Source organism: Calonectris borealis, chromosome 17 (genome assembly GCF_964195595.1).
Source record: "Calonectris borealis chromosome 17, bCalBor7.hap1.2, whole genome shotgun sequence".
NCBI lineage: Eukaryota > Metazoa > Chordata > Aves > Procellariiformes > Procellariidae > Calonectris > Calonectris borealis.
This window is the reverse complement of record NC_134328.1, coordinates 1,213,418-1,229,541: the sequence shown is the minus strand read 5'-3', so window position 1 is coordinate 1,229,541 and position 16,124 is coordinate 1,213,418. Positions and strand designations below refer to the sequence as shown.

At 49.1% G+C, this 16,124-nt stretch overlaps 1 protein-coding gene across 6 annotated transcripts in view; it reads left to right on the top strand.

The window, feature by feature from the left end:
• DLGAP4 (DLG associated protein 4) overlaps positions 1–14,490 on the top strand; it is a 71,695-nt gene extending 57,205 nt beyond the window's left edge. For 5 of the 6 annotated variants that reach the window (XM_075166231.1, XM_075166230.1, XM_075166229.1 and 2 more), the window contains 6 exons: positions 6,829–7,190; positions 8,644–8,735; positions 9,187–9,596; positions 11,301–11,392; positions 12,992–13,144; positions 13,909–14,490. In XM_075166231.1, coding sequence (XP_075022332.1) covers positions 6,829–7,190; positions 8,644–8,735; positions 9,187–9,596; positions 11,301–11,392; positions 12,992–13,144; positions 13,909–14,124 — 1,325 coding nt within the window. In that variant the 3' untranslated portion in view covers positions 14,125–14,490. Of the gene's footprint in view, positions 1–6,374; positions 6,582–6,828; positions 7,191–8,643; positions 8,736–9,186; positions 9,597–11,300; positions 11,393–12,991; positions 13,145–13,908 lie in introns of those variants that run through there. The other variant, XM_075166233.1, reaches the window with a different exon arrangement.
• Positions 14,491–16,124: the final 1,634 nt, after the last annotated feature.

Here is a 16,124-nt window from a genome sequence, read left to right as displayed (position 1 = left end):
ATCTTCCCATGGAGAAGGGGGGGACGTATGGAGCAGGAAAGCGACAGCAGTCTGAGCCCTGCTAGTATGTTTGAGGGAAGTCTTAACTTGCCTTCACAACTGACGGTGGCTTGGAGCCTTTGAGATAATTTAACAAAAATGAGGATGGCTTGAATAGGTCCTTGAAGTCCCTGGAATGATTAGAAATATTACCAGGCTATACTGAATCAGCAAGAGCAACAAAATAACCGGGTCCTTCATGCTAGATGTACACTTGAGGGCAATTATGGTATTTAAATCTAAAACCAAATACCTTGGCTATGATCTTGGCGGCGCTGCCAGGTACTGAGCAGGTAAGCACAGCCTGGTAGTGTTTGAACAGGGGCCTTTTAAGGAGTGCTGGATTTAATATTCTTTTATGACTCTTATGTTTAGTCTTTCAAGAAGCAAACGCCTAGTTCTCTGGAAGGAGAGGATCACAGTGCCCAACTGTTTTGGGGGTCGGGAGGGCTCTCCAGGCTAAGGCTCTGAAAACACAGCTCTTCAGCCTGGAGCTGCATCCGTGGGTATTGCCCCCAGCCCCTGAGAGCAGCAGGTAATGTCATGTGGAAGATGCTAATTTGGAAACATGCTGCTTTCTAAAAATAATTAGGCAAGGAAGACTATAAACAGACAGTCCTCCCCCAAAAAATCAATTATCCACAGCACAGTTGTGAATTCTAACAGCTTGCGTAAATAAGCCTGAGAAGATCCTATGAGCAGAAGAGTCTAGTGCTGCAAAGCTGGAAGCTTAAGCAAAACTTCCACATTTTTCGTGTTCTTCTGCACCTTTTTGGAGTGTGGCTGATGTTCACAAGCAAATTTCGTTGATGGTGCTGCAGAGTAAGATGTGTACCTGCTCCAGTGCCCACATGGATTGTAGTTCCACATTATAGCACAAGCTGATTTTAAAATATAATAGGCTATGACCTGCAGCAACTCAAGAGCAGATTCATACCCTGTTGAGCTGTAGCCCTTTGGAGGGTGTAAGTCGGCAACTGGAACACTCCTAACTGGTGGGATTGACCTGTGAGCCATGAGGGCATGCTGCCTGCTCGGTTGGTCCAGTAACATATATCTCCTACAGAAATATCAGGATGCTTTTGGCTTCCTCAATATCTTGTCTCTTCCCACAGATGCGGGAAACACTGAAACTTAGTTCAGAGCTGTGTTGAGGGAGAAGGGCAGACCGTTCTGGATGGGCTTACTCCGACTTTTGCTTTCGAAACCCATTTTAGGTAGGGTGTGGTTTCTGGGTTTGCTGCACAGTCAAAAGTCCCTGTTTTATGGTTGCAGAGGGCTTCAGTGGGGTTAATTTGCAATTGCACTGATCAAAGCATCCCCAGTTCTTCAGCGCTCCTGATCTTTTTGTGTTTCTTTCATTTGCAATGTTTCTTAGAGCCATAAACTTGTTTTTATAGCTCATATAGTCAACCCTTTGACCACAAGTACATTAACAGGGGCATTTTTTTGTCGGTACTATGTGATTCCCTTCTAGCAAAATCTGTGATGCTCTTCCCCTGAGCCGGACGGCATGAAGGGATCCCAGGAACAAGACAAGGGGATGCTGCAGTTTCCCCCTGTATATAGGGCAGCACAAACAGTATTTGTACTGTCTGTCGGTAGGTGGAAGGATGAATTTGGATCTAGCTTACTGACCCTCAGCACCACTGATGTTCCCCAGGAAACTCTACTGCCTTTCTGTGCTGACGTGCTGCCCTCATTTTGCCTGGATTCGGTGTTCGATATCAGATAGCAATCGATTTACTTTCCCCAATTATGTTACAGCCCTGTGGGTGTAAACAGCAGCTGGGAAACTTGAGCTGTGCTCCTGGTAAGCACGCCAGCAAAAGCACCACACCTCTCCCCTGGGTTCAGCTCCGAGCAGGATGGCGTCACAGAGGCTCTCTGTAAGGTGGCGGGGACCCAGGCAGCTGCTGCGCTGGGGCTGGGCGCTCTCCCTGGGAGGAACAGAGGCCATGTGGAGTGGGGAGACGAGGTATTTAATTGGAGGGCCATACGGACAGGCTTTCCCCACTGCCAGTTTGGGTGGCTCTTGCTCGTCCTGGATAATAGCTGCTGTAGCCCCCGGTGCACTTGAGCGTCCTGTGTTTTGGTGGTGTAGCTTATCAAGGGGTACTTCTGCGATTGCTGTGTTCAGGCTGCTCCTACACGGCTCTGTTGGGATGGGCTGTACAAGACCGGGCATAAGACTTGGCCTAGAAATTGCTGTAGCTATTTAAGATGGTGCACTCTGGTCAGACAGCCCCGGCAGAGTGACTGCGTGGGCACTCCTCATCCGTGGGGTGCTCCACGGCTTCCTTCTCTGCGGCTGGCAGGGCTCTGGCAGCGTGTGCCCGTCTGGCTTTGCTCCGGAGGGCAGTGATGGGTGCCTGAGCAGCCAAAGACGGGGGCTGCTCTCCAGTGCATGTCTAGGGTTGAACTTTTTCCTCAGTCTTCAGTGGTGGTGTCCTGCATGAGCAGATGTTGGTGGCAAATGAGCTATTCCAGCATGGACCCAGGAGGCCGTTCAGCTGTACAGCCAGGGGGGTTTTCTGTGACGGGGCAAAGCTCTCACTCACGTGAGGAATGCTTTACCTGTGCAGCATGCTGCGCTCTGTGTCTGGGAGGTGTAGTCAAGATTTCTGCTGTAAGGGCGGAGCAGGTAAACAACAGTAACGAGGCAAGTTTTAACTTGATCGGATCTATATTACACCTAAGGAGGCTTTTGGGGATGTCCAGCAGAGAACATGGGGAAAGAGAGGGAGCGATCGTGCAGTGACTGTTGCTTTAGCACCTCCTGCTGTGCTGGCAGTTTGTACATTTGCACAATGAACCAGATCCTGTAAAGCAACACCCATGGGCAAAGGTCAGCTCTGGGGTACACTTCAACCTGCGCTTGTTCAAGTGGTGACATCTAATCCGGTACCTCTGAAAGAGGCATCCCAGTGGTGAGCTTGGCTTGCTCGGAGATGCTACTTGTGAGCTAGTGCTGCTCGAGCATCTGCAGCAGGTCCTGCTGCTGTCCTGAGTGTAGGGGCTTCCCCTCTGCATGGAAAGGTGATGAAGCAGGGCTGCCAGGTGGGAGGTGAATGCCAGTGCCCTTTTAGTCATCCGTTAGTGACGAACTTGCCGTGCAGTCGCATGCTATTTATGTGACCAGATATTGGCTAAAGGATGTGTGTAGCTGTGTTTTGGCGTGTAAATTTGACAAGTTGAAGCACTTGCATCTGACCTTTGAGGAAATTATTGTAGGTGGTTTTTAAAGTGCATAATAAGTCCCTGTCCTGGCTGGAGGCACGGCAGCTATGCCAGCGCTGGAGACTGATCAGACGTAGTAGCCTGTCCTGGTTATTTTTCAGCTGTGCGAGTTCCCTACTGCAAGTCCCTCTTGCAGCCATGCGGGCCATGTGTCGAAAGGTGGTGTAAAGGCTGGGGTGAGCAGTCAGGATAGGTCCCACTCTTGTGGCCATCAGGACACTGCTCAATTTATGCTGGACTTGGTGTGCAAGGGGGCCGAGGGGAACTGGTGCGGGTTTTGTGCCTTCCTGAGCTCCTGTCCAGATTCACGCTGAAAGGCAGCTTGGTTGGCAACCCCGTTGTAGGCTCCTCAGTTCTCCTGTAGCAGTAGGACTGTCACAGTGCTTCTCGGCATCTTTGGGCATATAAATGCTTTTGGAAACATAGATCTCCTCCTTCTCTGCAACCCCTCCCTTTTAGTTCCTTCTTTGAAGTGGGACTTCATCTGTTAGTATGGTAAATAGTGGGATGTGTAAATATAGGCATGTGTAAATACTGTCAATAAGGCACATGGTGTAGCTGTGCTGTTTCCCCCCGGGAATACAGCTGGGCTCCCAGGGATGCTCAGGACTGGCTCGTGAGTGTGGTCAACCTCTGCTGCAAGCAGAGGGGCCTGTCTGGGGAGGAAACACCCCTCACATCACCTGAAACACCCCTTCCCATACCTGTAATCAATTTGGATCAGGTTCATTTCATACTTCTCAGTTAATTGTGCTAAAATTATGCAGGGAACAGAAGGCACCCTGTGAGGGGCTGAGCCCGAATTGGTTGTGTCCAATTGCCCTGAAAGATCAAAACATCTGTCGAGCGCCCTGTGTGAGCTCCCCAGGGCACGCAGGCAGTGCAGTTTGGGGGTGGAAGGTTATGGGGGGAAGCAGCAGGTACCTCTGCCTGCCCTCGCGGTCCCCAAGTAGTCAAAGGATTCCTGACAGAGCGGACTGGTCTCTAATCTGGTACTAAATTTGTTAATATGCTGGTGGCTACTTTGGGGATGGAAATGGTAACGTTAACAGTCTATCTGTGTAATGTTTAATGAAAATGGTCTGTATCTATATCTGCATATATATCTATCACTGTGTCAGCAGGTTTTGGCGAGGTTATGTATGAGAGTGGCCAGTGCAGTGGGAGGTAGGAGCTTGCAATTTGAGGTACAAAACTTTACTGAGATCAGGGAATATGGGTTGGAGCAGGGAACCCAAGGGAATGACAGCTCCTGCAGTCATCAGAGCTGTGCTAGGAAAACATTTAGAAACTGGGTTTGGGTTTGTACAGCCCATCTGTATTGTTGGTTGGGTGACCTGGGAGGTGTATGGGTCTGTGCTGATGTCTGTCTGCATGTCAAGGACTAGGGGAAAGGTGTGCATGGAACCAGGACGGTGCGTGGGGTTTCAATTTGAAGGACAGAACCCCTTTGCAGAACCATAGACCAAGGACTGTGGGTTGGAGGAGGAACCAAGGAGAGTGACAGTCCTGCCACCACCAGAGCCACCACCGGAGCTTCCCACACCATTGTACTTTAGTGACTTACGCAGGGACACTTGGTTTGTCATTGACGATGTGGGAAAGGGACTGCCCTGTAAACACGTCTCGGTAACGTGCTAACTCACCAAGTCCAGGAGCAGACACCTGTAAGGTACGATTTGGGCAGGGTGACCTGGCCCTCCATGACCTGGGGTGGTGATGGAGCCTGGAGCAGCAAAGCTCCCTACCCAGCCTGCGGGACCAAAGCACACCTGGGCACCACCTTGAGACACCAAGGCAAGAGAAGGGTAACCCCTGCAGGCACTGCCCAGGCAGCACAGGGTTACCTGCAGCAGCCCTGACCCTGCAGCTCCCTTCCAGGGGAGTGGGACCGTAGGGCTCAGCACACCGCAGCCACAGAGACCTACGAGACCCTTGGGAGGAACCCGGCAGCAGCACTAAGTTTCCCGCTCCAGGAGCATGGCCCTCCCAGGAGGTGAAACGGGTGGCTGGGCAGTGCTGTGCAAGGAGAGAGGATGGCGTGAGCCTCCCTGGTTATGCCCTGGAGCAGCGCAGTGTGATAAAGCTCCTCTGCACACCAGTGAAGGGGCTCAGGGACAATAGCAGGAGCCCAAATCATACCCTGCTGGGCTACTCCCAGGTCCATCCCAGAGGCCATCAGCCCATTACAGGCCCATCCGTACAAGCCCAGAGCATGGACAAGCAGGGACATGCACTGGCAGGTGGGACCCCAAGCCAAGGACCCCTGAGGACTGAACACCCTGTCCAGGCCCCTCCTGGGGTTGTCCCAGCAGACCCTCAGCCCCGGTGTCCAGGCATGACACCCATCACCATGAGCCATGCGGAGCAGCTCCCAAGATCACCTTGCGGACTAAGGAGGTTGCTGCCAAGGGCTGGGACACATTGTGGGGTGCAGGGGAAAAGCAGGTTTGGATTGCACAGGACTTAATGGGATATTTAGGGGAGGAACCAAAGGTGGGACAAGAAGGGTGATTTGGGGAGGAACAAGAGTGGAAAATACAGGGGTAAGGGGATAAAAGGGGTCAGTTTTGTGTAGGTAGGTGGCTGGTCAGTGCGCTTGTCTGGCCATACCCTGCCCAGCACAGTCTGTCCTGTTTGGACAGCTACTGGAGTAGGGCTTCGGCCTCAGGGCTTGTCCAGGGGCCAGGAACTGGGCACACTGAGCGCCTAAGCGCCGCTGCTGCAGGATCCACCTTGTACATACATTTTCACTAATGGACTTCCATCCTGTCAAGCCAGAGACAAGAGCAGGATGAGGCCATGCTGCTGTCAGTGTTCACGTGGGTGCTCTTCTGTGATCTGTGTGGCCAGCCACGTATATATACCTACACGTAGTGGATATGTGTGCTCTGTGTGCCTGCTGGGAACACATCTTCAGCCTCACTACTGGTTGGATCTGGGGACATGGAGCAGCCTCGCCACTCTTTGGCTGTTGCATCCAGATGATGTATTTTCCTCTAATGCGTAGCAGCTAGGTTTTTAGGTTACTTCACGAATGTTTGTTCCTACCATCAGCATCTAACAAACTTTATGGCTTCTTTCCGTTTTTATAGGAAAAAACACCACCCTGGTCCAGACACTGAAACTTGTCAACTGATGGGACAAAGATCTGAGACACTTGGCTGTACTAGGACACTAAAACATAGGGTTTAGCCAAAGGAAATTTCCCCAACGTGGAGGCTTACACCTGCCAAACCCTGTAGCATTCTTGGGAGGCTTTTCTATCTCTCTTCTCCATTTCCAGCCTTTCACACATCATGGTATTCCTTTTGACTTCTTTTGCAAGCTAGCTCTGGCTCTGCCTTCCGCTTCCCCTTATGCTTTGGTTTGGGTTACCGAGTGTGAGCTGCTGGCTGTAGGCTGTTTCTGCATTTCTGCCTCCAGCTTCTACTTGGAGGCTCCTCTTGGATGTTGTGACTGACCTGCTTTTTCTTTCTCTTTTACTGTACCTCTCTCCCCCCGATCTGTCTTTTGCATTCTCCATTCTTCCCACCTCCATTACTGCAGGTTCATCATGCCTAGTGGCATATAAAAAGACTCCACCTCCTGTCCCACCTCGGACCACATCAAAGCCGTTCATCTCTGTCACTGTGCAGAGCAGCACTGAATCGGCGCAGGACACCTACCTGGACAGCCAGGACCACAAGAGCGAGGTGACCAGCCAGTCGGGACTCAGCAATTCTTCAGACAGCTTGGACAGCACCAGGACACCCAGTGTGACGAGGGGAAGCGTCGTGACGCCAGCAAGAGAGACTCCAGAGTTACCGCAGAAAAATGCAACTTTGAAAAGTGACAAAGGGACTCTGACTAGCGAGGAGCCTAAAGTGGAGAATATCCCCAAAAGAAAGCTGTCGTCTATAGGAATACAAGTATGGAATAGTTTGTTCTCCTTTGTCCTAAGGAATGTCCTTAACCCATCCATATAGCGTGTGCATTTTGTGTGACCAGGTGTGCATCTGAACTCACTTAGAATAGCAAGAGAAACTAACTGCCTTGTCAAACTAACTTCCTGTGTTCCCAGGGGTGAAAGACAGCAGAAGCTTTCCATAACAGACCAGAAAGGACTAAGTTCTTTTAGTACAAAATTAAAATGTTTCATAAAGCAGTGGGACCATGTTAACTGGGTGAGTCCCTCTGAAGAGGCCTTTTGCTGCTAATATGCCTGTGCTGAGCCTGTGCTCTGTACTATGTATTACTTAACATCAGTCTGCTCTTTGTCCATCGCAGTTCTAGGGACAACTTTCTTCTGAGAGGTGGGCCCTTCGACTTGACATCCATGTAGTATGGGCTGCTGCAGTGCGAAATGGTCCCAGGGCTGTAGGCGGGAGTGATTCCTTGCTGTCCACTGCTCCCAGCAGGTTGCTGCTTCTCTTGCTGGAAGCATTTAACTCTGTGGAAATCAATGGAAATGAGCTGTTGATTATATAGTCAACTGAGAAACCCATTGAGCAGTGTAAATCCATGCTTTATTCAGCAAAACCTAATTCATCTGCAGTTACACACTTTGTGGACAGATTTCCCAGTTACGGATGGCTGACTGCTGCGAGCACTTGTTCCGTCCCAAAGTGCTGGCTCAGTGCTGCAGGCTATTACCTGCGGATAGGAACTTGAGCGCTCGGGCAAGTTCAAACGCAGGATCTGGGCTTTGAGCCACCACGTGTGCTGAATAAGTTCTCCACTGGCTTTACAGTAAGGCTAGCTGGCCAGTTAGGTACACGTGATAGCGAAGGCTCTTCTGCAGGGCTAGTGGGGCAGAACACATGCTGGAAGGGCAGCAAGGCAAGAAACTCGCATTGGAGAGGCTGACTGCCTTCCTCTCCTCTTCCTTTTCTGAGGTGGTTCCCAAGCCACCTACCCCACAGCCTGGATTTCCTTCCTAAAACCTTCTAACCCTCTTATCCAGAGCTATGGAGGGTGTCAATCCCTGGGAGAGAGGAAGCTGGGCTTTGCTGTCAGTCTTAATCAGATCGCTGCCCTCTCTTGAACCTCTTGGCCTTTGCCTGTGTCGGATGCCACACATGCAGCTGCTCCCTCGAGGGGACACAGCCCGTCCCAGCATGCCACAACCATGCAGACAGTGGTGGATGGCAGAGCCGGGTGCTCTTAGAGCAGGTGCCTGGCAGCAGCTCGGCAGGGTACAGTCCTGGTGCTCAAGCGGAGGCAGACCTGAGCAGTAGCCTCGTGCCTCTCCCAAGACAAGCCTCCAGTTGGCGTATGGCGTCAGCATGCTCTGTGTGTGTGCGGCACTCCTGGTCTACTAATGTGAATTCCAGCAGCAAGTTCTTGTGTCTGTTTTTGTCTGTATTTTTTTTGTTTAATAAGGTTGACTGCCTTCAGCCAGTGGCAAAAGAGGAGCCTCCTCCACCAGCCACCAAATTCCAGTCCATCGGGGTACAGGTAGAGGACGAGTGGCGGTAAGTGAAAGACGCAAGCTTTTGTAGTTTCCTTTCTTTTAAATTGCGCTTCTCCCACTTTCGCTTAGACCTTCTCGCCTTCTTTGTTCCAATATGAGTGGTGTTGAATGGGGGCCCGTGGAGAGCTCTTCCTCCACAGCACACACCCGCTGCAAAAAGCACTTGTTCTGTAAACAGCCAAATCAATGGGAGTTTGAAATTTAAAAAAAAAGTACAAGATGTAATTATAGATGTGCGTCAGTCCTCTCGTCTGAACGGCCTATTGCAGTAAGCAGGCAACCTTATAATTTTGTCTGTCTGAATGTGTGGTGTGTGTTTGTGTGTGGGGAGGGGCAGGGCGGGCAGGGTGAGGCTCAGCTGCAGGCATAATAAACAAATGCATTTCACTGTCACTGTGTGAGGCCAGCCAGGTTGAGTTCTGCTATTTAGTGTTTGCTTTTGATCTCTCTAGAAACAGCCACTCTCGCAGCATGTCCTCCAAACAGGACACAGACTCTGACACACAGGAACTTAATAACTCTAGCGGTAAATCATCTGAGAGAAGCCTTGCTGAGTGCCCCCAACACAACAACTCCGTTGGTGTTGATGCCACTACCAGGCAACCAGCCAAGCCCTCACAGATTAAGAGAAACCTCTCCTATGGAGAAAACAATGACCCAGCCCTGGAGCCTTCCTCTCTCCCTCCTCCTGACCCCTGGCTTGAGACGTCCTCCACCTCGCCATCAGAACCCACGCAGCCAGGAGCCTGCCGGCGGGATGGGTACTGGTTTCTGAAGCTGCTGCAGGCAGAAACAGAGCGGTTAGAAGGCTGGTGCCGCCAGATGGACCAGGAGACCAAAGAGAACAATCTCTCTGAAGAAGGTAGGTGGTGTCAGCCTCTGGACACTAGACTGGCGCAGCCTAACAGCTCCTCCCTCGAGAAAGAGTTGTAACTGAGTATTGGATCAGCTTTCTGCAGTTAAATTGCTGATAGCCCACAGAGTAAGGGTAGAACATGGAGATGAGTATGGGACAAGGAACATTTTTTTCTTTGGAAAGGATAAGGTAACTTCCTCTAGCAGATGGAGTAAGAAATAACACTGAGATGCAGCACAGAAAACTTTCAGGGGATGGTGCAGCTTCTGACCATTCAAAACTGCTAAAAGCTTAAAGGGATTGCTTTCAGGGTGGCTGTGGGATCTTTCTCCCTGCCTAACCCATTGTACTCAAGTAGGCAGGTGAAAGTTTAGTTGGCAATGGGGCAGAATGAACACAACTTCTGAGCTTGTTTGATCTGTTGAATCGGTAGACTTGTTTTCACAGCAAAGAGGAGGTTTCTTCATATGGGAAAGCTTCACTGAATTTGTACTAAATACACCAAAAGCACATGCACAGGGAACACAAGGCCACTTGATTTTATTGGGTTCAGTCCCAGTTGAGCTTGTTTCATTATTTTCAAATGAGTTGGCAAAACCTGTGCTTCTTGCAGTGAAAATCATGCCTATGGTGCATACAGAGTGACAGAAGTGGGTGACTAGGCTGCAGAGGGCAGGATTTTTGTTTTGAGTCTGGTTGATTTTTATTTTTTTGATACCTGAGAAAGGTGAAATAATGGTGAGACTCAGTTATAGCTTACTGTCACTGCTAGGACTTGGGGGAGCTAATCTCTAATCCTATTGCACTAAGATGCTGCACTGGCTGCCAAGCTGGACAGGCAGTGCCAGGGCTCTGCATGCCTCAGGGGATGCCCTTGTTTTGCCTGTGGCAAGAATGCTCTGGCAAGAAAAGACACCAAGACCAGTGTGGCATTGTATCTGTGACCTCTAAGAGCAATCTCCTAGTAGATTCTGTAACCGAGAAATTGGTGGGTGCAGAGAACTTGTACAGAGAACAGCTTACGCTTGTCCCACCAAGCTCTATAAACATTCAGAACTGATTCAGTAGGTGCAGCAGCAGACCAGGGAGGAGAAGGGCAACCAGTCCAATCCCTGTTCCTGGTGCAGTTGCATGCACTGTGGGTCTCTCAACCCTGCCTTTGGAAGGGAAAAGCTCATACAGTGTTTTTTCCATTAATGAGCAGAGGAATGTTGCCATACCCAGAAGCTTCTCGGAAAACCCACTAAGAGCAGCATACAGTCCTGGGTATTAAAAGCCCTAGCCTGCCAGTGTTCTAATCCCTGCTGGTAAATGGAGGTTGGAGATGATTCTCCTACCCCTTGCGACCTGCACCTCCTGCATGGAAGAGTGGAAGAGCAGGTTGCGATCTGCAGGCAGGTGCCAGCGGATCTGCTCACTGAGATTGTGCTGTCTGATGGGCTGAGGGCACTTTAAGGTACTTTCTGCGAACTCTGATGTGGTGTTCTCAGTCTGGCCTGCTTTTGACCTGCTCTGGAAGGAGCAATAATAGATGGCAAAGACAGATGTAGATTATAGTTTCAATACATCTTCTTTCCCTGAGAGCAGTTACTTCCTTGGGGGTCTCTGAAACTCCTGTTCTAATGAATCAAGAGTGTTTCTTTGCTCCAGAAACATTGCTGCATTTAAGTCTGTTCAACTGAGGTCTCTTTCTTTTTCTGTCCCCTATAGTCTTAGGAAAAGTCCTGAGTGCAGTGGGCAGTGCACAGTTGCTAATGTCACAGAAGTTCCAGCAATTCCATGGCCTCTGTGAACAAAACTTGGTGAGTCTGGATCTCTTTCTCCTGGGTTTTGGGAGGGGGATGTATCTGTTTCAACAGCACTAGAGGTGCATGATCAGGTATTAACCGTCACTGTAAAAGCCAAGTCAATGCGGCTGTAGCCTACAACCTGACCACCATGCCGTAATGGATGAAAGCTGATTTAAAACAGCAGCTGAGCAGTGGGCGGCTGATTGCCTCAATCTCTCTTCTGAATAGGCAGGTCTTGGGCTGTGCTCTGCTCAGGGGTGAGTGTTTGCAATTCCTTTTGGTGCTTGCGTGAGCACAGGGGAATTTTCTTGAACTGCTGATCAGGGCGTGCTGCTGAATTCACTGAGTCTCTCTGTGGGTCTGAATTGTCAACCAGCCATACTGGTGTATATCCTGGAAACTACCTCTTTCTTGTTACTTCTAAAGGGCTTTTTGAGGTGAACCACTGAGGTTTTGCCAAGCAGGGGGGGAATGTTTGAAAAGTCTACTGTTCTTCTCCAGATGTGCTTGCTTTGCATGTAGATTACGTGGATGGTAAAACTGTCCCAACAGGACTGTCCCTCATAGGTCACAAAGCACCGTTTGAATCGGATCTCTTCAAATGTAATGCAAGGGTTTGCCCTTGCTGAGCACTGAACAGGGCTAACGTGGGGATGGGTGGGAATCTTTCCCCTCACACTTTATCATGGTATGGATTTTGAAAACTTTCTTAGAGGTGAATTCCCCTTTACTTGCAAAAAAAACTTAGAGAAATTCAGGAAGGAGGAGGAGGGGTGAGTTGCTGAGCATCTGCTTGCTGATCTCTGGGTGATCATGGCCGAGAGATTAGCAGCAACACCACTAGCTGCCAGGCTTTCAACAGAGCTTTGTGCTGAGGTCTCCCTTTGACACTTTGTGCTGAGTTGCTCGGATCTGATCCCATGCTTTCCTGAGACAATCCAATCCTATGATGGCACTTTAGATGTCTGAGAACTGGGAAAATTCTGTTCTTGGAAGAAACTTAAGCTACTTAAAATTTTTCAACCTAGCCTGAGGAAATACTGATACTTTCAGTTTTGGGGGGGATGTAGCAAAGCAATTTTGCTCTGAAAGCTATATTGGCTTCTTCGGGTTGCTGTACACGGGCATGCAAGTTCTCCAAGTGTCAGAGCTGTGCTTTGCATCATGTTGTGTCCATTTCCATTATTACCCACACCACAGGATCTCTGTGTAAGAAACCACTGTGCTAGTTCTGAGTCATGTGCTGGGGACCTTCAGTTGGAGGTTTCTGCTGTGGGATCAGCACTAGCTGGGGAAGCTTTGGGGAGAATGGAACTATTGCTTTCTGCTACAGAGAGTATCTCTTTCAGGATTCTTCTTCAGGCTCCTATAGGAGAAATACAGTCAGGATCTCTGCTTCCTGGTCTTTGCAGAAATAGTTTTGACTGTAAATGATGGCATAGTGTCTCTGCGTATTTTACAGCTGGTGTCTCCTGTGGGTTCTTGACGTTTCAGTTGTCAGGCTAGGTAGACTTACAGCGGGTGAATATGTAAGCTGTGCAGACTGCTCTGCTTGTCAGGAGGGTATATTCTTTCTGAAAGGTGGTGGTTTTTTTATGCTTTCCTTTCTAGAACCCTAATGCCAATCCCAGACCCACAGCCCAGGATCTAGCTGGGTTTTGGGATCTCCTGCAGTTGTCCATTGAAGACATCAGCATGAAGTTTGATGAGCTGTACCACCTGAAAGCTAATAGCTGGCAATTGGCAGAGACACCGGAGAGAAAGGTGAGTGTGGGGCAGTTGAGAGTGGCCAGAGCACCTCGCAGACGTTTTGGGTATCTGAGGTCTATTTCTGTCTGCAAACAGAAGACCTCTAGGGCTTTTACCACATTGCACTTGTGCAGTGTAGTCTCACAGCCTTGCAATGCACTGAGACCATTCCTCTTGAGTAATAGTGGAAACAATTTTGTACAAGGGGAAAAAGTGTTACGATGGAGAGAGACCAGAGCAGTGAGCAGCGTATGCATAAAGCAGTGATACAGAGGCCTCTAGTGTTACATTCACTGTATGAACAGGTTTTAACTATTCTTGGTGTCTGAGTAGTATAAAAAACGCCTACTGGAACCTTTTGAAAATGCAGCACAAGCTGTGTCCCTGGGCCAGGCTTCCTGACTAGACATGAGGGTAGGAAGGAGGACTATGGCTCTGGGCAGGGCGGCATATTAAAATTTTGCAGTTCCAGATCAAGTTCAGTCTTCATGCTGCCTGTGCTGTGCTCTGACCTATAGCTGGGCCAGACACAGGCTGCAAACTCTAGTCCACTTCACAGAAGGCCTCTGTATCATGAAATGCAAAATGGCACATTTCTAGAAATTGGGGAAGCTGATTTTGAGTGTCTTGCTCAAGAACTGGCCCTGCTTCTTCCACCTGACAGTCAATCTCATTGCTTAGTCCCTCACGCCGTAAGAGTCCCCACCACATCAGAGAGCAAGCTTCTGTATATGCATTTTTATTTTATGTTTGGGTTTTTCCTTACTGTCTCCCTAAAGGAAGAGAAGAAACCACCCCCTCCAGTGCCAAAGAAGCCAGCCAAGTCCAAATCGCAGCTGAACCGGGACAAAGCCTCTGATTCAGACAAGCAGCGCCAGGAAGCTCGCAAGCGTCTTATGGCAGCCAAGCGGGCTGCCTCTGTCCGGCAGAACTCGGCCACAGAGAGCGCAGATAGCATCGAGATCTACGTACCCGAGGCACAGACCCGCCTTTGAGCAGAGGGGCAGAGGAAGGAACCGTGTGGTTTTTATAAGTCATTAAAAAGGAAAAAAAAAAGGTTCTCTCTAAACTAGTGTGATTTATTCAGTCTAGAGACAATGAGCCATCCTTGAAAAGGGCTCCTGAGTTGGCTTTTTTCTCTCAGCTTTAAGTAATGAAGATTTTAAAAAAACAAACAAAAAAAGAAAAAAATATCCCTCGTTTTCTCACTGGCTGTGGTGTTGCTGAATGGACTGAACAGACTCCTGGAAACTCCAGCCCCTCGACTTGGAACTTCAGTCTTTTTACTTGTTCTATCTAATGAGAATTATTAGCTTGTTTACAAGAAGAGGACAAGAAAACATGAAGCCTTGAGCACTTGCCATGCTGTGTTCTTCCTCCTCCTGGTTCTGTTCTTCCTTCTCATCCTTTATTTTCTTCCTCCTTCTGCTCCCTTTATCCACCTTTTGCATGGCTTCGTTTACCGTGTTAGAAATAACCTCTCTTCCACAGAGCTCCCGAAGAGAATACCCATTCAGTGTGTACTACTGTTGCACTCTGCTAGCAAGCAGCCTTTCTTGGGTTTTTTTTTTTGTTTTCCTTTTGATGGGGATATTGGGGTGGGGGGAGGATGGGTGGGCAGGGACAGGGCAGTGGGCTTGTATTCCTCTGTTTTATTGAAGTGAGAGGATGACAGGGTCTGTGGAATGTAACGCAGAGTTGTTGACACGCAGCCCAGAAGCAAATGTGCAATAAGCTGGCAAAGGGGGAAGGGACGGTGCTTGGCTGGCTGATCCCAAGAGAGCAGTGCCCTACTCCAGGCACAGGACGGGGGCTGAGGGACCGCAGAGCAACTGTGGGCACGATCCACACATGCTTCACTTTGATTTTTCTCCTCTTCCCTTTACAAAATTTCTTTCCTTGAATTGCTTGTTGAGGAAGAAGCTGCTACACGGGGGGGCCGGTTTCAAAGTGGGCTGGGGAAGGGGAGGGCTGGGGAGAGTGCAACGGTATTTCAGGGTGGGAAGACTGGGTTTTGTACAAAGAGGAAGGCACAGGTAGCTGGTGGTAGGCTGCCTGCCTGTATGTATGTGTACATATGCACATATACACTTAGTAGTACCTGTACATTTAATTCATACACACGTATACATGCCCATACGCACAGTGCAGATGGTGTACTAAAAGCACCTTGGTGAGAATGGGCATATGTATAGCATATATTTTTACATGTACTATATCTAGATGTGTGTAAAAGTGTGTGTAAAAATATATACCCTGTGTGTAATCAGATGACTATTTTTTCCTTATCTCCCTGCTCTCTGGGTAGAGGAAGGATTGCTAAATATTTTTTAGCCCATTTTTCCCCTTTGTAGGTCTCCTTTTCAGTCTGGCTTCTTGAAGCCAGAACTGCCACCACTGGATTCTTTGCCACCCCCTCAAAATAAGCATTTGGCCCCATCCTGAGTGATCTTGTTGGGGATTTTTTTTTTTTTTCCTTCACTGGCTTGAATGAGTTGGGAGGTTGTGTGTTACTTTCATGGGGGTGGGGGTAGAATCCCAAAGAAGTTTCAGCAAGGGTGTTGGTGATCCAGAAGGCAAAAAATAAATAAAAGTGAAATCCTGAATGATGTCTGAGTGGCCATTGTATACTGTCCAGTGTTGTCCATGCGTAGGTGCTCTTAAAGATTTCCGCCCTCCTACCATGAACTCTCAAACATGGAATTAGTTTCCCATCAAAGCTTGGCCATAATGTAACTCAAATTCAGCATTGTGGGTAGAGACGCTGACTTGTTGGGTTGCACTGTCAGGTTTTTGGGGAGGATTGTAAAGATGCAGTTTTAGAGATCTCTAGCATTGAAATTGGGAACACCAGGGAAAGGTGGTTTTGGTTTATTGTGGGGGTTTTTTTTAAATTTACTCTTACAAAAGTGGCTGAGGCTGCTGCTGGGGAGCCGGCCTGGAAAGCTGCTTTTCCGGGGCTGGGGGTCTGTGGTCAGCAGCCCATCTTGCCGAG